At 33.9% G+C, this 23,884-nt stretch overlaps 1 protein-coding gene across 4 annotated transcripts in view; it reads right to left on the reverse strand.

Moving 5' to 3' along the window:
- LOC106872494 (SLIT-ROBO Rho GTPase-activating protein 1-like) overlaps nt 1–23,884 on the reverse strand; it is a 654,858-nt gene that overhangs the window by 349,080 nt on the left and 281,894 nt on the right. Inside the window, exon 2 of one of the 4 annotated variants that reach the window (XM_089351042.1) lies at nt 20,926–20,968. The exons of the other annotated variants lie outside the window; for them this stretch is intronic. Within the exon in view, the coding sequence (XP_089207168.1) occupies nt 20,926–20,968 (43 nt within the window). The remainder of the gene's footprint in view (nt 1–20,925; nt 20,969–23,884) is intronic. 4 annotated transcript variants of the gene reach the window in all.

Genomic DNA, 23,884 nt, shown 5'->3' on the forward strand with positions numbered 1-23,884 from the left:
CTACCTTCCTACTTATTAGGATTTTGGTTTTAGCTAGGTTGACTCTAAGGCCCTTCAATTCTAGACCTTGCTTCCACACCTGAAACTTCTCCTCTAGTTCTGATAGTGACTCCGCAATTAGGGCAAGGTCATCAGCATAGAGGAGCTCCCAGGGGCAACCTGTCTTGAACTCCTCTGTGATTGCCTGGAGGACAATGGTAAATAATAGGGGGCTGAGGACGGAACCTTGGTGGACCCATACCTCTACCCGGAATTCATTGCTGTACTCATTTCCAACCCTCACCTTACTGGCCGCATCTCTGTACATGGCTCGCACAGCTCTCACTAGCCATTCTTCTATCCCAAGTTTCCTCATTGACCACCAGATAAGGGATCGGGGGACCCTGTCAAAGGCTTTCTCCATGTCAACGAAAGCCAGGTACAGAGGTTTATCCTTGGCTAGGTATTTCTCTTGCAACTGTCTCACTAGAAATAAGGCATCAGTAGTGCTTTTACCTGGCACGAACCCAAACTGCATCTCATCTAAATTGATTCGCTCCCTAATTAGTTGGGCTATGACCCTCTCTGTAACTTTCATAACCTGATCTAACAGCTTGATGCCTCTGTAATTATTTGTATCTAAAGCGTCCCCTTTACCTTTGTAGCAGTTGACTATGATGCTGCTACACCAGTCATAGGGTATGACTCCTTCGTGTATCACCTGGTTCGTAATACGGGTGACTAGGCTATAGCCAACACTGCCAGATATTTTGAGCATCTCTGCAGTGATTCCTGATGGGCCGGGGGCTTTCCCGGTCTTCGTGTTTTAACATTTTTCTGTATACATATATGCATTATCATTTATAATTTTACTCTTACCCTTGTTCTGACTCTCATCAATATTATTTTTTTTAAATATATAAATATGCATTCACGTATGATTTTTTGGATGTATGGATATTTTTGTGTAAAAATGTATTTATTAAAACATAAAAAAAATATAAGTTAACGTTTAGATGTTTATGTATGTGTAAATATAAATGTGTGTATATGATTGCGTATACAAGTTTATGTGAGTGTGCGTATCCACATGTGTATGCATGTGTATATGCACGCACGCATATGTATGTATGTATGTATATGTATATATATATATATATATATATATATATATGTGTGTGTGTGTGTGTGTGTGTGTATATTTGTATGTGTGTGTGTGTGTATATATATATATATGTGTGTGTCTGTGTATGTATCTGTATGTGTGTGTATGTGTATGTATATATGTATGTATGTGTATGGATATGTGTGCATGTGTATGTATGTGTGAGGGGGGTGCATGTATGTTTGTAAGTATATATATATATATATATATATATATATATATATATGTGTGTGTATATGTGTACAAATCTACGTATATGTAAGCATGTATAATTGTGTATGTATTTGTATAAAACCATATATGTATGTACGTGTATGTGTGTGTATATGTATATGTATGCATGCACACACACACATATATGGATATGTATATGTATTTGTAAGTATGTATGTATGTGCATACGTGTGTTTGCGTATGTATTCATGTATGTATATGTATATACGAATCTGTTTATTTGATTAGGTAATAGGCGTAGATGTATAGCTATGTGTATGTGCATGAATATATTTCTATTTATACATGTGTGTATATGGGGACACGCACACATGTGTATATTTGTATATGCGTAGGTACGTATGTACATATGTAGACGTATGAGTGTGTGTGTATATATACAGGTGTGTATGTATATGTATATATGTGTGTGTGTATATATATGTGTATATATATGTATACATATGTATATATGGGTGCACATGTGTATGTATGTGTATATGCGCATATATGCATGTATATGTGTGTGTATCAGTATGCATGTATATGTGTGTGTCTGTGTATGTATGTATGCATGTATGCTCTTACACATTGATTGGTATGTGTTGTCCAACCCACTATCCAGCAGCGTCCAATTCTCTAACGGTTTTTTTCAAATGAATCAAGTCATAACCTTATCCATCTATTGTTTTCATAATCGGTCATAATGTCTTACGTTTAAGATGATTCCCATGCTTTCTCTGATGAGAAGGTTACAATTTTAATATCAAAGATCCCTATGGATCACACATGTTGTAATCCTTTGAAACATATGTAGGAATAAAGTATACAATTATAACATGCGTTTTCTCCAATCCTTAAATTCTTAAATATACTCAAATACCCAAAATTTCAAGGAGTTCCTGCCTTAAAAACAGGAGCTAACCACAGTTATTTTGTGTTCTTTGCTATGTCCGTATGTCTGTATGTCTGTATGTATGTATGTATGTATGCATGCATGTATGTTCAGATAAGAAAAGAAATGGAGCAACAATTAACAATTAGAAGTTGATCATTGGCATTAAAAGGTTATAGTTTAATTGTGGTTAAAAAACATTTACAGCTGTTTCAGTTTGAAATTTTTGAAGTAAATTTGCACTTATCTCGTTCCATTTAACAAACATCATCAGAATGATTTAGAGTTCATCGGAGGAATATAGACAGGGCAAAAAGGAAAAGGTAAAGAAAAAGGAAAAAAGTTCGTTAAGTCTTTAGGCTTACATTTTCATGTCCTTTAAGGTTCTACATGTGTGTACATTTTCTTCAATTAGATGAATGGAGCAATAAGTGGGGAAAATGACTAGTTGATCAGCAGTGTTAGTCAAAAGAGTTATACCTGGTAGTAATATCCAGTGTTGTTAATTGTAATAAATAATGCTGCTTGTGACTGCTAGATAAGTCCCTATGATTACAAACAATGCCCTTGTCAAAGATTAAGGATGCTCTTAAAAGTTTAAGTGTGATAAACGGTATAAATTTTGGTTACATAAAAGGTATAATAAATAAAGATGTTGTTATGGGTGGCGCATTGTTCCAGGTATACGTTGTACATTTATGATAAATAATTCAGTTATTCAGGGTAATTTAATTGCAATGTGATGTTAAATCATACTCTGTGGAAAGGGGGAGGGTCAAGGAGAGGTAATCACATGTTAGGCAGGCCAGCTAATAACTTGTAATCGAGGTATTTGCAGTATTTAGAGAATAAGAATTTATCTTTATGTAAGCATTTTAATTTTTCTTGCCTTGTTTATTAAGTAATTCTAGTTTGGCTATTTCTCAGTTATGCATAAATTACAGCAATTATTACACCTCCAATTATTTCGACATCACTATGGGGGCCCCAGACTCAGCACAAGTATGTGATTTACTGAGTATTTACCTATTATCTCATTTACACAAAGAATTCCCAGAGATTAGAGGAGGCCTTTACCGAGACAATGCATTATTTATCCTTAAAAACACCTCCAATAGGAGACTTGAACTACTAAAGTAAAATTATATCAGTTCTTTAAATGGTTTGGATTAACTATCACAATAGAAAATAAGCATAATTCTATTAACTATTTAGATGCCAATTGTAATTTAAACGTGGGATTACATGAACTGCACATTAAACCTAATACCAACCTCGAATATATTAATACACATAGCAACCACTCTAACTTTATAAAAAGAAGACTTGTACAGGGCATTAGTAAAAGAATTTCGTATCTCTTGTCCAACGAAGATATCTTCAATAAGTATAAGGAACACTATAACATTGCATAGGAAAAAGCAGGTTATAAGCAAACAATTAAGTACCTTTACTTGGAGCTTTATAAAAATAACCCAAATAACATAAATATCTATAATTATAATAATAGTAAAAACTAGCAGAGATACCCGGCGTTGCCCGCGTTACATGCAAATGAAGGATGAGACTTTTCTCTTATATTTTGTGTTAGGAACTGGAATACATATGATTCGAATTTCATAAAAATTGCACATGCGGGTTCCTTCCCTCTTTACGCATATTCCAAAATTTCAGTCTTCTGGAACCTGTAAAAAGGATTTTGCTCCTGAAAAATGGAGCTCATAGAGCTCTAAAATGTGGGAATGAAGGCCCCTATTGGGGGTGGGGGTGTTAATGTCAACCAGAGAAGTTGAATTGTCGGGAATGTTTTTAACTTGGGTCTTATAGTATGCCTGTATATATGTGAGAGTATAGTTTCACTTTAATAGTTTCATATGAAATTGAAAGTACTAACCCTTTCATTACCATATTTCTAACCAAAATACACCCCTTATGCGTTTCAATTAATTTCTAACGTAATCATAAATTTAGTCTGGTTTCATTAAACAACTCTAACTTTTTTATTTATCAACATATTAATGTGATTTTTGGAAGATAATTTAACAAAAGGTTCTCAATCAATTCTATACCAAAATTTTTGTCACAAAGTGACTCTAATTACAGGTAAATACAAGTAAATTCAACAAAATATAAAATCATTTAAATTTTTGTTCAAACATCGCTATAGAAAATGGGTTAATATTCAATTGGGTATACAACAAAATATTATTATAGAAGAGTTGTGCACATTACTGGATTCATCAGATGAATTTAACACACAAAAGACACGTGTACCATAAAGTTATAAATAAACAAAAGACTGGAATTAGTCTGTGAAGAAAACTAGAAAACAAAATACACATACACCATCAACTAGGTTAAATAAGCTCTCCCATATACATAGATACACAGAAATATACAATAATGATTTACAAAATAAATTAATCAAAATTCGTCACTCACCTTACATGTAAATTAAAATTACACATAAAGAAAAATTAAAACGAAATAAATTTGAAAATATTTATAAAATGAAATCACACATATATACAGATCAAACAATATTCCTATCATGAAAACTTGTAAAGCACCCTGCTCTGCATAATGCAACCTTGCAGAATGCACATTGGAAAGTTGTTTCAACAGCCCTTCCACTAGGAGCTTCCCTTTTTTGATGAAGGCATTCGCGACACTGCTTTTTGTGACCCTGGGTTTTTTTCTAATTTATGGAGATCGGCTGAATTCAGAGGGATATCTCTCTGGCAGGCTTTGCTTTTCTCTCTACAGTTATTATTATTATTTTTTTTTTTGAGGAATAACCAGCTCTTAGTTGCGTTGCTACATCTGCACGGAACTGCAGATGGTCGCATCACTTTCGAGCCGGCCCTGATTTGGTATATAGTATAAACGCATTAGTAATACTCATATTTACTATATACCAAACCAGGTATTGCCACCATTTATTCCCCGATCTGCCAACTGGCTAATAAGACATCATCTGATTCAGCCGATCTACACCACCCATGCACCTGTTATAATCGAGGTTCACAAATCATCATCATCATCGTTTAACGTCCGCTTTCCATGCTAGCATGGGTTGGACGATTTGACTGAGGACTGGTGAAACCGGATGGCAACACCAGGCTCCAATCTAATTGGGGCGTGCCATTTTCATCCACATGTGGTCGTGCACAGGTAGATAGAAAATTAATATGCCTCTTATCTCTGTATGCGGTCGCTAGCAAATTTCCTTTCTGCCGTTGAATTATTTCACTTTTTTTTTTAATTTTGCTTTTTTTATATCCAACGGCAGTCCTTTTCTACTAGCAATCACTGTAGAACATGAATGTGTTGCCACAGTATCTAAATTCTCTGCAAGTTTGACCGAACTGAAAAAGCGGTCAAAAAATAATATACGGCCCTGGTTATGGTATGGAAGTGATAAATTCCAGATCACATCATACTCTAGGCCATGCTGACTTACATAATTGTCTCTTTTGCCAGTATAAAATTCAAATCCAGAGCAGTACCCAGTATTTGATTCACAAATCTTCCAAACTTTGATCCCCCATTTTGTGGGTTTTCCTGGCATATACTGTCGAAAACGCACTCGGCCTTTATAGCCCACCATACCCTCATCAATTGATAAATGTCTCTCTGGTCTATAAACTGTTTTATATGTGTTTTGAACACAGTCAATGAGGGGTCTTATTTTAAATAAGGGATCAAAGTCTGGTTCTCCATGTACTGATGTACTGCTCGTGTCTCTTACATGTAGATATTGAGTCAATTTTAAAAACCGTGTCCTCGTCATTATACTTGAGACATATTCGTCTCCAAAGGGTTCATCACTACTCCAGTATTTTGTTATTCTGGGTAACTTTCTAATGCCCATAATAATATTTATGGCAAAATATGCTTTAATTTCATTCAAGTTTGTGAGAAACCCACAAACTATCCTTTATTACGCTTTGTTTACATTCAGCGTAACGGTTTGTTTCCACCGTAATCAATTCAAATAGGTACATCGGAAAATTCATTCTCTTTATCGCTGTCATCGGAGCTCTCGGATTTACTGCTTTCACTTTCGGAAAATGAAACATCAGATTCATTATCAAAAACCACGTGCTTTTTTTTTTTTTGGTTACAGAGTTAGATTTATCAAGGTCTTCAATGGAAAATCCTTCGAATTCTGACTCACTGCTTGACAGAATAAAATTTGTATCCATTTTTTTGTCAGGATTACAAATTTTAAAAACACAACAGGAACAAATTTGGAAAAAAATCTCACAAAGTCATACAAAACTATAGGTGAACTGTTTACACAGTATAATCACGTGTTTTCACGAATGTACTAACAAGATTTGCTCGAATATTCTCATTTAAATATGAATAGGTGATTACGGGTGGTTTGGGGCGGCTTGGTCACATGAACCAAAATTTTTTCGGACGGCTTTGGGCGATTTAGTAACGAAAGGTTTAAATTGAAAATATTTGAAATTACAGTAGCGACATGTTATTGTTTCACTTTTGACACGTAATACTGAAATAGTGGAGGAGATATGATATTGCTGTGGGCTCGAACTACGCAAGAAGTTAAAAATTTTTTTGGCCTAAGACATTACATGGACCCTTTGGAATGAAATTGGTTGTGTAGTTCTCGAGTTTTAGGGATTCACACAAACACACATTCTCATCTTTATATATCTGATATTTATGCGCACATTCCAAAATTCCAGTGTTATGGACCCAGTAAAAAGGATTTTGCTCCTGAAAAATGGAGCTCATGGAGCTGAAAAATGTGGGAGTTAAGGCCCCTATTGGTTAATGTCAACCAGAGAAGTTGAATTGTTGGGAATGTTTTTAACTTGGGTTTAATATGTACTGTTTGAATTTCTTTGAAATAGGAAATATATGTATGTTCACTGGGTTTGTAAAAGGGAGCAAAGCTACAGGAAACCAAAAGACGAATGATCATGATAATCAGTCAGCTACCCTAGCCTAGTTGTTACTACTCCCCAATGTAGGATTCCTCACCAATACAGGTGACAGGCACAGCTGTAAGATGCATTACGGATCTATAGCAATTGGAAGGGCATGACCCAATTGAAATAACGTGTGACATCTGGAGTAAAGGGAAATGAAAGTGTTGCCTCTGGAGTTTGCGAATGACCACTATACCGATAGGTAACTGGGCAGAAAAAATTTACAATCAAATAAATGTCTCAGAACAACCAGTCACTCATCTGGGAAGGCCTTTAAATCAATGTTACCAAGTGGGGACTAGGTGTGACCCATTGATAATAAAATGACTCAAAGGAGGTCTGCAACGAAATAATTTTACTCAACACTTTGCAAGTGAATCAGTGGAGGCAAAGTGGCGTCTCATTTACTTGACAATTTATGCACCACATTGCAGAAATCACAATGTAACTATATCTGAAAGGATAGTCTTACACTGTTGTATTAGAAATAATGCTCATCTGTTATGTTCGGGTGACCCTATAGCTTCCAATAGTACAACTGTATTCGTCTTTACTAAGAAAAATGACTAAATTGTGGGTGTGAAGTCTCCATGAAAGGGTCTTTGTAACTTCTAAGAAGAAGAAATTTTAGACATATTTATTTGTGTGTAATATGTATGGTTAAAATTTCATCAACATCAAAAATACATGAATTTTCATGGGGGTTGTGTCCGTTATGCATAGAATATAATTTCCAAATTTCATAAAGATCCATTCAGTACTTTTGACGTAGTTTTGTATAAAAAAACAAATGACTAATGTGTGTATGTGTGTGTGTGTGTGCATGTGTATGTGTGTGTGTATGGGTATATATGTATAGATATCTGTATGCATGTATATATGTGTACATATTACATATACATCTATATATATACATCTACACATATGTATACATATACATGTATACATATAGATGTATATCTATACATATACGTGTACCTATACATCTATATGTATACATGTATACATGTCTCTCTCTCTCTCTCTCTCTCTTAATATATATATATATATATATATATATATATATATATACTTGTATATATATACATGTATATGGATACATTTGTGCAGATATATATATGCATGTATGTATATATGTGAGAGTATAGTTTCACTGTAGTAGATTCAGTATGAAAATGAAATTACCGTATCAAAATGTGATTGCTTCAGTTTTGACACTGAAATAGTGGAAAAGTTTCATTTTTAAAGTGAAAGTATTTGACATGAGTGTTTTTGTTTCACTTTTGACATGTAATACTTCACTTCAATAGCAGAGGATATATTATGTTGCTGTGGGCTTGAACTATGCAAGAAGTTTAAAAAATTTTTTGACTAAAACACAACCAGGACCATAAGTAAGGCATGTGTAAAATTTGAATGAAATTGGTTGTGTAGTTCTTGAGTTTTAGGGAAGCACACAGACACACACACACACACACACAGACAAACATTCTCATTTATATATATATATATATATATATATATATATATATATATATAGCCAAAATATCTATAATAATCACAAAAATAATAACAATAACAATAATAGTAATAATAATAAAAATAGTATGAAGAATAGTAAGATTCATAATAATTAATAACAGCATTAGCTATGATAATAATACTGATAATGGGAATGGTAATAATACTAAGAAAAATAATAACAATAAAAATGAAAATAATACATCTAACAGAACCAATAAAGTCCCTGTTAGTAATTATAATACCAAGGTTAAATATAATAAATAAATTGAATAAGAACCTTACCAAAGCTGATAGCAATTGTAATAAAAATAACAATAGAATGAAGAATAATAGTTAATAACCATAAATTTACAATCTACAACAATACTGAGGGCAGTTTTTACACCAAAAAAAAAAGAAACATATAAAAAATAACAAGTGGGATAAGGATAATAGCTGGTTTATAATCCCCTTTGTGATAAAAACTAAAAACCAATATAGTTAAATTTATAATGAAGCTTATAAATAAGCACTTCAATATGAATATGAAATACTCAGAAATATTTAGCAATAAAATTAGAGTAGGCTATAGCCTAACTAGCTACCTAGCTACTATTATAGCCTCTATCAACAATAAAAAGCTAGATCCCTTCTATGAAACTAGGAAGAATAACAATAAAAATCACAACAACCAACTGAAATGATATAATAAGTGGTCTCCCAAACAACTCGCCTTCTAAAAATTTGGACAACCGCCTTATAAATGATAACCTTTTTCACTATATCATAGGCACAGATGATCTTACTAATCTGTGGTTGCAGAGATAAAAATACTTGTAAATTCTTGAATAAATGTAAAACTAAAAATGTAATCTACTAATGTGATGTATTCTCTAATAATTACAAGAAAAGTTATATAGGAGCAACTAAAAATGAAATGAGACTTAGATATAATTCCCATCTCTCAAGTTTCAGAAATAGAAATAAGGCTAACTCTACCAGATTAAGTAGTTACATATCGGAACTTAAAGATAATAACATTAATTATAGATTAGAATGGCGTATCCTAGCCAAAACATCTTCATATAACCTTCAAAATAATTGCTGTAATTTATGCATAACTGAGAAATTCTTCATTTTAATGGCCAAACCAGGATTACTTAATAAACAAGGTGAGAAAAATACAACATGCTTACATAAAGATAAATTCTTATTCTCTAAATACCGCTAATACCTAGACCTGTCTAACATCTGATTACCTCTCCTTACCACAGAGCATGATTTAACATCACATCACAATTAAATTAAATTACCCCGAATAACTGAATTATTTATCGTAAATGTACACAGTACACATGGTGCTGTAATTCTCTTTAATATATTCACATTAAAGTTAGATCACTGACTAACATACTAATTGCTAGGGCTGCCACTGACATAAACACAATTAAACAAGCGATTTAGCCTATTCAAGCCGACTGTATTGGTTTTTAATTATATTAATGAGTAGATAGTTCAAGCCACACATAACAACATCTTTATCTAAATTCAGGTGAATATACTTCAAGCCACACATAACAACATCTTTATATAAATTCAGGTGAATATGGTACCTAGAGGCACCAGAATTTAGTAGGGTATTATCCATACAATTTCAAAATAAGGTGATTAAAATCAAAATAAGTAACAAGGATATCCAGAGGTAATGCAGTACGATCGTTTTACGCAACTCCATTTAATTGATCAATGCAACCATTACATCAATTTAAATGCAGAGCAATCCTCAGCTGCATAAAGACATAGAATTTAATTAAATTAAAACAGATGGATACATTAGTATAATTTTACCTAAAATCTCCAAGAAAGTAAGAAGATAAAGAACATGCTGCCTTCACTTCAGCTTAGAAGCTACTAAGGTATCAGGAAGAAAGACTTGTTACAAATTTTGCTTGTCACTGTTTTATGGGTCAGTTTTAATTTATAGACTAGTTTTATTAAATCTTTGTATATCTAAGGCCGAGAGAACAAGGGGCAGTGCCTGTTAGGAATAGGGCTGAGGGAGTTGACAGAAATCATAGAGTCTTTTCCTCCCTCTATTGTGGTAAAATTTGGTATATACTCAAAAGTATTCAAAGAAGTTTTATCCTTTTGTTATAATATCATTCTTAATAATCTTCTTGACTTCCCTAAATTTTAACTTTATACAATATGGCAATATTGTTTGAAATGATCTTTAGAAATAACTTGATTTATCCCTTTCTTAAAGTGCTCTACCCACCTGATCTTAGTATTTATAAGGGCCTTTATATAAGTAACCCTTCTAATTAAGTACCCCTAAGAAACTGTAAATATCATGTATGGAATAACAATAATAATTTCTAAAACCTATAATATAACCCATAGTTTTAAAAAATTAGTTTAAAATTAGAATGTCTTATAACATCAATATCCCTTTAGCTAATACCAGATATCAGTCTTTATTGATACTAGCTAAATAAGTGAATATATAATTTTTAGGTTAGTATACTTTGAATTATTATACATTTTCTATAAATCTTCTCTATTGATGTTAATAAGGTATATATACTTTATCATGTTTTTAGTGATTAAGCTATTTTATTCCTTTTCTATGGTGTTCTGCCCTACCTGATTATTTATTATTTTTTTATTATTTTATAATAGCCTTTATTTATTTATAAAATAAATCTAATTTTTGTAACTCTATAAATTCATACTTAGCTTATATAAAACAATACTGGTATATTCACTACTTAAAATAAACTGCTTAGATTATAATTTAATTAATATATAGTGAGCATGTTCTTTTACCTCAGTACTCTTTTATTAAATACCAGTATATACCAATTGATCTATATTCACAGATACCATCTCATAAGTTAGTATTTAAGTGTATAATATGTATAAATATTAAACTATTTCTAGATAATTTCTTTTCCTCCCTCTATTGTGGTAATAGTTTAGCATATACTCAAAAGTATTAAAAAAAAAAACTTTTCATCCTTTTGTTATAATATTCTTCTTAATAATCTTCTGAATAACCCGAAACTTTAACTTTATGCAATATAGCAATATTGTTTGAAATATTTAACTATAGTACTACTTGATAGGATTTCCCCTGTTTCATTATCAATGGTCTGCTAGTGGCTGGCCCCCTTAATTGTCAGCTAACATCTTCATTTAAGTTTTCCTTTACCAAATCTCATGATATTACTTCTAATAAATCTTGATAGTTTTTTATGACTATAACGACTATGATTTCTGTCAACTCCCTCAGCCCTATTCCTAACAGACACTGCCCCTTGTTCTCTCGGCCTTAGAAATACAAAGATTTAATAAAACTAGTCTATAAATTAAAACTGACCCATAAAACAGTGACAAGCAAAATTTGTAACAAGTCTTTCTTCCTGATACCTTAGTAGCTTCTAAGCTGAAGTGAAGGCAGCATGTTCTTTATCTTCTTACTTTCTTGGAGATTTTAGGTAAAATTATACTAATGTATCCATCTGTTTTAATTTAATTAAATTCTATGTCTTTATGCAGCTGAGGATTGCTCTGCATTTAAATTGATGTAATGGTTGCATTGTTCAATTAAATGGAGTTGCATAAAACGATCGTACTGCATTACCTCTGGATATCATTGTTGTTTATTTTGATCTTTATTTATCTATATATTTATTATACGTTTTATGCAACCCAAATTTATACCATATATTGTACTTTGTAATCATACGTACTTACTAGCCGTCTCAAACAGCATTATTTATTACAATCAATGACACCAGATATTACTACCAGGTATAACCTTAAAGAACACAAAAAAATGTAAGCCTAAAGACTTAACAAACTTTTTTCCTTTTTCTCCTGTCTATATTCCTCTGATAGACTCTAAATCATTCTGACGATGTTTGTTAAATGGAACGAGATAAATTCAAATTTACTTCAAAAATTACAAACTGAAACAACTGTAAATGTTTTTTAACCACAATTAAACTATGACCTTTTAATACCAATGATCAACTTCTAATTGTTAATTGTTTCTTTACCTATCTGAATATATAAAACTATGGTTTACCATTTAAATTACCAACTATTGTTAACCTTATAGTAAGGCCTATACATAGTGAGGTAATACACCAGTAGTGCCTACGGATATATTTATCCCTTAGATGGTTGCATAACCTCTAACACATAATTTTTTATATATATATATATGTATACATACATACATACATACATACATACATATTCCTATAATGTAAAGACATTAGTTAAAGAGTAAATAGTTTTATCCCTTAACAAATGTTCAGCTGAATCAGTTAATGTAGATGTAAATAATGATACATTCAATAATGACTGATATATAGAAATATGCAAGACATGGCTGAAAAAAGTGCAAGCTCTGTAAAAGTATCTTATCAATTTCTATGCTGAGTTTAAGACCTCTTGTTTCAGAAAAGATTAGAAACCTTTCCCCAATTCTGCTTCAGTCACAGTCTTCAAATGTCTCAAATTTTGAGTTTTGACCAAATACACCCTTTAGGTGAATACCCTATAGGACAAGAAATATTAAAAAAAAAAAAAAAAAGGAGAACAATTTGTTAAGCTTATGTTATACTAGGGATGTCTCCATCCCTAGTATAACATCTTTATTAGTACCAGGGATCAATTGCAAGTCCATAAGAACTTGTGAGGGCACATTGGTAATGAGAAAAATAATGAATCTCTAAATTTGAAAATTCGTATGTACGTAATTTATATCAAACTACTATCGTGATATTAAAGTTTAAACAATTTGCTTTATCATATGGATTTTTAAAGACAATGGTTGGTTGCAGAAATTTTGCATGCAGGCAAAAGGTTCACCAGCTACGATTAAATTAATAAAAAATTTAACTTGTTTAATATATTGTTTTACTCAAACTTAATAAAAATTAAGTTCTATATTGATTAAGATGCCACTTCAAGTTTCAAAGTCATTTTCAGTTTTATCATAGTTTTATCATAATCATTATTTCAGTTTTATCATTATTTTTTAAAGTTTACTATCTGCATTGTTTATTTTGCTAATCTTTTTAGTTTAATCTTATGCAAAAAAACTACATGACAAAAAAATAAATTACTGTCCATCCATCTTTTTCACCAACTATTCCTGGGAGGATCCTTGGGCACCTTCTCCATAGGCTCCTATCAAAACAACTATCAGCTGGATTCTCAGGAGTGATTATGAATATTATCCAACAAGCTCATTTTAGTCTACATATAGGTCTCCTGCCAGTTGGGTTTGCTTGAGGAGTCCATAGTAGCAAAGATGTGACTTCTAAATGTGGAGTAGTGGCTCAACCTGGAGATACTCCCTGATCTCCAAGCTACACAGCCTCCTTTGGAGGAACCCTACTTTAGTCAATTGTATTTGCAATTGTACGCTTTTGATTATTACCCAACATTCATAACCATCAGTGAGGATAGGCATGAAAACTGAATTGAAGGTAGTACATTTGGCTTCTTTTACCAACATATCCTCTTCTAAGGATCAAATGCTGGATCTGGCACATTATTGTGCCAGTACCTAACATTCTAGCATGCAATTCTACTTTCTGCCTTCCATCACTCATGAATACTTAAACCACTCCATTTGTTTCAGTGGTGTTCCACTAACATGCAAAGTACACTGGAAAGACTTTTTTGAGAGTACCTCTGCTGCAGTCTTAGCAACACTAATTCTCATTTCTGAACAGCACTTGGCAGCAAAACTATTCAGTGTAGGATGGAAATCATTTTCTAGTGAGCTAAGTAGCACCATGTTATCAGCAAATATTGGCTGACCAATCTTACACACATTGATTGTAATACCACTTTCACAATCGCTGCATATACCAATCTAGTTCATAAAAATTATAAAAAGGTAACTTGACAACACCCAGACTGAAAGGTTTCAACTTCAAACCATTTACCCAAACACAAACATTTGGGCATTCATTCATATAGGGACTTCATGGTAACTAAAAGTTGCCCATTAATCCAAAACCTCAATATGTTCTGCAGCATGTGGTCACATACCTTTTCAAGGAACTACAAAGCAAGCGCATACCTCTTAGCAATATTCCTACAATTTCTCAAAAGATCTGCTACAGAGTGAATATCTTGTTAGTTAGTTGTATCCATGACAGAAGTCACACTGTTCCTCAGCCAGCTTAGACCCAACATATTCCCTAATCTCTTTTCCAAAACCTAGCATAAAGTTTACCAGGAAGGCTCAACAAGGGAATTCTTCTATATGAAGAACACTCTCTCTTGTTTCCCTTTTTAAAAACTGGGATTATCACCCCAGATTACCATTGCTTTGATGCCTTTCCAGAGGTCCAAGCCACCTGGCATACACATGTCAGCCAGAGAATATCTTTTCTGTTTAAAGCTTTTAACAACTTAATGTTAATTTCATCCCCTCCAGCAACCTTGCTACATTTGAGTGCTTTAATCATCTCTATGGCTTCAGCTTATGTGAGGTTAGTCTTCACCCCTAAATGACCCTTGTGTTCACCAGAAGATTTTAATGTGACCAGATTTAGGAGATGGGCAAAGTATTCTCTCCAACTCTCAATGATCTCCCTTGTGGAAAGAAGAACCCCAGCTGAGTTCTTAATGACAAGTGTAGAAGAAAACTTCCTGTTCAATCTAAGGTCAAAGTCCAGCTTAACTCCTAAATTCTGCTATAACTCAGCTTTGGATGTTTTTACTGTCTCTGCTGCAACTTTTCATATGTTAATGTACCAACTATGCAAAAAAGAAGACTTGTTTCCTAGTCAAGCTTTGTAAGCCTCCTTACCACGATGGCAGTTTTAACTTTCTGGTTAAACCAGAGGTTTCTTTTACCACCTCATGCTAGACTGAGCCATTTTCATTCACAACATTGTACAGCTGTAGAAGAAATTGCTGAACAAAACAATCTTCATTCTATTTCAACATCTTCGTTTTGTTCAGGAAAGTCTCTGAATTTGGATGTTATAGTGTCTCCATACTTGTTTCTGACACCACCATCCACTAGGACTTCCTACTTTATTCTGTGAGTTTCACTGGACTTACTCTGCTGTAGACAATCTCAGGTTGCAGACAACTAGGTGATAATCAGTTAATAACTCAGCCCCTCTCTTTATACGAATATTCAGCACAGAATCAAAGATGATAACAAACTCTATCAGTGACTTCTGTCCCAAGAATCCATAGACTATTTATGGATATCCCTGTGCTATAAGAATGTGTTCATAACAGAGAGCTCATTTCCAGCATAGAAGTCAAACAAGGCTTCTCCATTTGCATTGAATTCAGAGTGGCCATTCCTTTCAATTACTCCTTTCCATATCCAGTGATTTATTCCAACATGTGCAGTGAAATCTCTTTGTAGGACAAAATGACTCAATCTTAATCACATCTAATGCTGCAGTGGCTTTGTCAAGGAATGATTTATATTTGGCTTCACTGTTTGGTGCACATACTTATGAGAATCACAGTAGTCTTTCCTTTAGCCTAAGTTCCAAGAGGCAAACTCTCCCATTTAGTGAGATCCACTCCATAGCACCAATCTGACAGCTGGAGGCTTGTGAGTATCCCTATTCCCACTTGTGCAGACAGCTAGAATCACTCTTGAATAGTGGAGTTTCCACTCTCCATTCAGAGTTGTAGAACTTCATAGAAGAAACACCTATTATATGTAACCACAAGCAATTGGTCCCCTTCATTAGATCCTGCTCTTTACCAGTTTGGGTTGTGACATTTCAATTCTGAATCATTTATGGCTGTTCCCTCTTAGACCCACTTTGGGGTTCTGAGACATACATCCTTCATACTTCCACACTTCTCAGAACAAGCTGCAGGCTTGATACTGGTTGTACCAGTAGAGGCTACAATATGTTTCTTGAATAGACTGCAAACTAAGATCCAAATATGTTACTTGTTACCTGGTGCAATGGACAATTTAGTTTAGTTGTTTTGTTTAACTCCTTTTACATTGTGGTATTTGGTGGTCTTATTCACACCAGGCATCAAGCTGGTATTTCTAATTGATCTGCAAACTAAATTAGATGCTGAATTAGAATAGTAGACATTGGCACAGTAATACATCATCTTCAGCATTCAATCCTCAAAAGAGGAGCAGTTGATAAAAAAGCCAAATGTGCTATCTTCAATTCAGTTGTCGTATCAATCCTCACCTATGTTGGGTAATAATTGAAAGAGTATGTTCACAAATACAAGTGACTGAAATGGGGTTCCTCCAAAGGATCTCTAAATTAACATTGTATATTAACTAACGCATACAATTCTCAACCGATTTTCACCAAACTTTACACATTACTTATGTCCCAAGGATGGTCATGCACAATGACATTTTGCCCAGAGCTCCCACGGAATTGGACAAACCAGGAAAAATGATAGTTTACATGGGTTTTCCTCTAATTCACTGTATGTACATAGTTTTTTGTATGTCTTCCATACTTTTTTAATTTATATGGTCATATATTGGCATTAGAGAATATTTTTTAGTAGTTTTCACATTTATTTGTTTTATTATTTATTTATATGTTGTAATTGTGTATTATTACTTGGTCAGAGAATATTATAAAAGTGAATGGATTTTGTTTATTTATTTATTTCAATTGTCCACCTGCAATGGTGATTAAATAGACTAGGAACACTGTACACCAGACATGTTAAACTCTTGGCCCGCAGGCCATTTCCGGCCCATGCAGCAATTTCATTTGGCCCATGGGACCATTTTGATATCAGCATGAAATTGGTTGAAATGGCAACATCAGCAAATACAGGACTTTGTTGCCCTCCACAACACCTATGCCTGCTTGTTACAACTACCCCTACATAGTGTGTGGCTAAAGTAGGCCATTACATCATATATAACACTGACTGCACTACCTTTCTTACTAAAGGTGTCACCAAAAGTAGCAATAATTTAATACACAACTAGAAACAACACCATTGTAACTATTACACCCTGCCTGTACAAAAAAAAAACAGATTAAAGAGGCATGATAACACAGTCACAAGTCTTAATCATAACTGCAACAAAGCATGCTGGGAAACCTTCGATTCTCTAAGTGCGTATTGTGAAGCACTGATGACGCAAAATCTACTAATCCCACAATGCACTGCAATAGCCACCTTACCTTTCTTTCGGGTGATCATTTTCACATGACGTCATTCAGTAGTAGTAGCTATCTATATAAATGCCCAAGAGGAAAGTCAATGCTGAAAACAGAGCCTTTGAAATTCAGTGGGAAACCGAGTACATGTTTACTGACATTGATGGCAAACCCGTGTGTCTTAATTGTGGTGCTAATGTTGCTGTAATTAAAGAGTTTAATCTCAAACACCACTTTGAGACAAAACATCAGGACAAGTATAAATACTTCACTGATGAGTAGAAGCAACAAAAGGTAGATGAGTTGAAGAGGAATCTCACATTACAACAGACTTTTTTAACCAAAGCAAAATCACAAAGTGAAGCTGCTGTTATAGCAAGTTTTATTGTGGCAGAGGAGATTGCAAAATCAGCCCAGCTATTTACCGAAAGACAGCTGATGAAGAGCTGTATGATGAAAATGTGTCCAGACAAGAAGCAACTGTTTGCTAATGTGAGTATTAGCAGAAATACGGTTGCTGATTGGGTGTGTGAGATGGCCACTGATTTGAAAACACAGCTGATTGAAAAAGAAAAAAAGATTTTCTTGCATACTCTCTTGCTGTGGATGAGACTACTGACATGACTGATACAGCACAGCTGGCTATCTTCATCGGTAGAGCGTTTGTTTGTCATGGAGGAAATTTTGGACATTAAATCGATGCACGGAACAACAGGAAAGGACCTTTTTGAAAAAATGTCAGAAACCGACACGAAACTGCCTTGGGACAAACTTGGTCTTACAATAGATGGAGTACCACCAAAGTATGATGAAAAAGTAGACAAGTGAGTAGGACACATTTAAAGATGCAAGAAGAGAACTGCACTGGTGAGTGGACAACATATCACTTCATCAAACACCAGGAAATGCTCTGTGCTAAACCCTTTAAAATGGAACATGTAATGAGCACTGTAATGCAAACCGTAAATTTTATCTGAGCCAAAGGATTGAATCACTGCCAATTTCAGTCTTTCTTGCGGGAAATACATTCAGAGTTCGGTAACATGCCTTATCATATGGAGTTGCAGTGGCTCGGTCGGGGAAAGGTCCTCAATATAGTTTCTGAGCTGCTTGAGGAGATATGTCAGTTCGTGGACAGTAAAGGAAAAGAATCCAAAGTTCTGTGGGATGAAAAGTGGAAATGCTAGTTGGTGTTTCTGGTTGACATAACTGCGCATCTCAATGTTTTAAGCGTCCAGCTCCAGGGACGGGATCGCATGATCTGTAATATGTACGATACAGTGAAGGCACTTCAAGTGAAGCTGCACTTATGGGAGACACAAATGCACCAAATGAACTTGTCTCACTTTCCCTGTTGCCAAGTCAGTGCTATGGTGTTCCCAAAGCAACACTTTGCTGATAAATTGAGTGCACTCCACACTGAATTCGCATGGCGCTTTAGAGATTTTGAAGTACAGAAATAATTTTGAGTTGCTTTGCAATCCATTTGCCATCAATGTGGAAACTGCACCTGTACAGATTCAAATGGAGTTGAGAGAGCTGCAGTGTAATGGGACATTAAAGGCAAAGTATGACTCTGTGGGGCCCACACAGTTCACTCGCTTCATACTTGAAGCAATGCCCCAGCTCTGTTTACATGCAACTCGAACGCTGTCTTTGTATCTGTGCAAGCAGCTATTCTCTGTGACGATGAATAAAACATCGCATAAGAGTCGTCTCACAGATGAACACCTGGAATCCATCCTGAGAATCTCAACAACACAGAACCTTGCCCCAAACATCAATGAACTTGTTGCCAAGAAAAGATGCCAAATATGTGGGTCGAACAAAATTGCATAAAGAAAATTGAAAGTTTTGATTTATTATAATTTTCACTAGAAAGCACATATCTTAATCTCCATATTTAAACTGCATTTAAATTTGGCAAGCTTACCGTTACCTATTCTGAGTTACTTGAAAGGTGATGTTCCTTTCCCTCTCTTCTATTGATACCTTTGTTTACCTACCAATACGTTGTTTCACTTTATGGATGCTTATTTACCCGTCCATTATGATATTTTGAACATGATATCTTTTCACTGCAAACTGCTAAAGATTCAAAGCAGCATTCGTGAACTGAAATAAAACTCTTCATGTCTTCATTTTTCATTACCTGAAGTCAATTTCAGAGTGGTCGAACACTGTAAGCACATAGCAAATACATTCCTTTATATTGTCATTTCCGAACGTACCAATCATACTTCTTTCCAAAAAAATAGCTCCCTTTGCAGTTAAATAAAATAAACTCGCAGGGGAAAGTTTCAACGTCTTCCTTCAATTAACTTACACCGTTTATGTGGCTGTTTCTGACAAGAAATTTCACTTTTATGTAAAACAACTATATTTTGTAGTCATTATCAATAATCTACTCCCAAAACACTTCAGTAGCTCTACTTAACATTGCTTGCAATGACCTCCACAGTAACCAGCCTTCAATTTGGTTTTCCATTCCTAAGATAATCGGATACATAGATTGCCATGCTACTCAACTTCCTTGGTAGTACAATTATTTGGTGAAAAAAATACCACCAAAGCAACTTAAACCATCTAAAGGACAGGTGTGTTTGCTAGTATGAAATGATTCTAACATATGTATAGTCTATCTCATTATCAAGTATGAAAATGAAAGTAAAATAAAAGGAAATGTAAAACTGAAACAGAAATAGCTATATCAAAAATAGTAAAAAATTTGCACAAAGACTAAACTGTACTAAAATGAAACTGTGCATACAATACCATGCAAACTGAGGGACAACTTTATATGTAATGTGTACTTGGCTATGCCTTCAAAGTTAGATGTTTTTGAGGGCCAATGCATTAAACATGAGAAATGAATAACTCTTGATAGAACTGACCTATCACAAGTAACATCCAAGTGGAGGGAAAAAAACTTTTCTACTTGTCCAATGGTAGATCAGGATAAAAAATAAAGTTATAGCTTAGGCAGTAAAAACTGTCAGGGCATTATTTAAGAAATAGTATCTACCAAACACTTACCTTTTAAAAATTGATACTGTATGCGTTTAGAAATGACACTTACCTAAAAAGAAATAGGGAAAAATATAATTAGTGATTAGTGTATTTCATAAATTAAAAAAACAGCTATCAAAGAAAGATTTTTCTCTTTCCATTTTAATATTTTCAAATGTGATAAAATAACAAGAGTTGGCATAAATAGTGATGAACTGTACATGATTCTGGTCTAGATTTCAAAGTCTATTGAAATCAATTTTACTTTTTATTACTTTAGTGTTGATAAAATCAGTGCTAGTACATATCTATAGTAGATTAGCCTTGTGCTGCGACTAAAAGAAACATGTAAGTTGAGTTTATTCAGCTGAGATGAAGTGTTAGTTAATTGTCTGTTTTGAATTTAAATCATACAATATCCAAGATTTTCTTTTATCTGATTATCAGTTTCTATAATCAATATATAAGAGCTTATAATATGATAAGGTGGATCTTCAACCAAAGAAATATTTTCATTATTATAGATTAGTATCACATAGTTCTAACTGTGAATCACTAATATTTCATGTTGGATTTCATTATATTACTGACACTTATTGATAAAAAAAGGATCAATAATATACTAGAACTTAGTCAAGTGAAATACTCCAGCTCAATAGAATCCTCAAAAAACAACTTTTAATGTCGGAATTACAACTTAGTTTCTTTCAAGAGCACTAAGACACCATCAATAGGCATTTGAAGGAAACAGTTCTTCACTACATGAACAGCATACAAGGTGCACTGTAAAAAATTCCCGAACATCTGAATAAGTTTATTTTATCAAATTTAGTTTGAAATTGCACAAAAGTAATTAAAATGTGCTCCTTGACATTCAGTTGCTCATGTACACTCCACTGTTTGTTTACATTTGGTGAGTAAAACATTTCAATATGGCAGCTAACAGGCAAAGTGAAATTGTGGCTTCAAGGGTTAGTGTTGATCCCAAAACAGTCTATAATGTCTTGAAACACTACAGTGAGACAGGTTCAATCGACAGCAAATCTATTCTTGCTTGAAAATGACCTGTAAGGACAAATAAATTGGTGGATGCTGTCTGAAAGAGAACGTTGTGAAATCCATGGCAGAGCATGAGGCAAATGGCTAAAAGTCTCAATATCACCCAGACAACCATGCAACAGGTTGTGCATGAAGACTTAAATTGCAAGTCATTAAAACTACAATGTCAATGCCTAATTTCAGCCACTTCCAAAGCAAAGAGACTGGGCAAGTGCAAGAAAATGACAGAGGAGATTCAAAGCACCAGTAACATCTTCATCTGGTTGGACAAAAAGAAGCTGTAACAAACACTGAGAATTATAGGATTTTTGCCACGAGGTTGGATGCTGTTGTTGAAGGTGCCTGTAAGGTGTTTTGCCAAAATAAACCCACTGGAGTGATGCTTTGGACAGCATCTGATGGTGGAAAATCTCCTCTGGTGTTCATTAAAGAGGGGATGAAGGTCAATTCAGCAATTTATATGAAAATATTGGAGGATAATGTTTTGCCATGGGTGACTGAAGCATTTGAAAATAATTATGTATTACATATTCATGCAAGACAGTACCTCTTCTCATATATCGAATGTGACACAGTAATGGTGCAGGAGCCATTTCAGCAGGTTCTGGGACAAGAATGTGTGAATCCACCCCACCCCTCCAGCCCAGACATCACCCCTATGGACTTTGCTATTTGGTGCATTCTAGAAAGTGATGTTTCAAGAGTTTCTTACAGAAATATCACCAGTAGGAAGAAAGCCTTAGTCATGTCATGGGATTGTTTAAGTGAAGAAGTCATCTGACATTCACGTGACTCTGTTCTTGGTTACCTTCAGGCAACACTGAAGGCTAAAGGTGGACATATTGAATGAAATGTATCTTAATATATGTTACAATTCTAAAGAACTCATGTGTTTTTATGTTCTTACTCATGTATTTTTATGTCCTAAAAAATCAACCAAGGAATTCTCTATGGCACACCCTATCTAACAAAAAAAGTCAATATAAGTGCTAGACATTGCTATTTATTCTCAATGATCTCTAATGGCAACCTTACAAGATATGAATTGCTAAAACTGCACTTTAAAGAAAAAATTCAATTCTCATCCATTGTGTACTTTTGTGCACAAATTTTCCTTTTCATTTCCCAAACCACTTCAATACAACTAATCAACTCTAGAGACAGTGCTCTAATATAGGAAATCTATTAATATATTCCAAATGTTCAAGATTATTTATGATCATGCATAATGACCAATGAATCTACTGTGTATTTAATAACTGTATCTTCTCAGTGTATAATATTAATAAAATACTTATGTATTTATACAAAATAAATTATATAATTAAAATCATCAATAAAGTTTTTAGTTTTCCTTTAAAGTTAGGTGAATTGTTTTTAATCAACAATGGGTAATGGTCAGTGAATATGTTGGATACTATTTCTGATAGACAGATTTAAATTAACATTCTACTGTTTCTAAATAGATTCAAAGCTTTTCTCAACTCTGCTTTATGTTTTCTCATGCTTAGAGTTTGCAAGCCTAAAATGAATGGCATTTATATTAAAAATAGAAAACCCTACAAATCTTAGAAATGTTGGTGATCTCTTCAACTCTCCTAAAAACATATGATTTAATACAATGATGTGTGCATGTTTTACTTCTACTATTTAATACATTATGTGTGCATTTTATGTGCAGTTGTGTTCAGACATAGACACTGTTCGGTGCTCTTGCCATTGATCTAGTGCAGGGGGTCACCAAAGGGGGTCTGGGGGACCCCTAGAAGTCGGCAAGGAATTAAGGGGGGGGGGATGTCGGCATGCAAAAGACCAGCTCAACCAGATGAACTACTTGATCCCTCACACTGATGCTGTCAATTTCAATAAAAGATATTCCAACAATATGATGCACTTTCACATTTTCTAACTGTGAAAACAATTTCAT

The sequence above is a fragment of the Octopus bimaculoides genome, chromosome 4, assembly GCF_046866305.1.
Source record: "Octopus bimaculoides isolate indiv1 chromosome 4, ASM4686630v1, whole genome shotgun sequence".
Classification (NCBI taxonomy): Eukaryota; Metazoa; Mollusca; class Cephalopoda; order Octopoda; family Octopodidae; genus Octopus; species Octopus bimaculoides.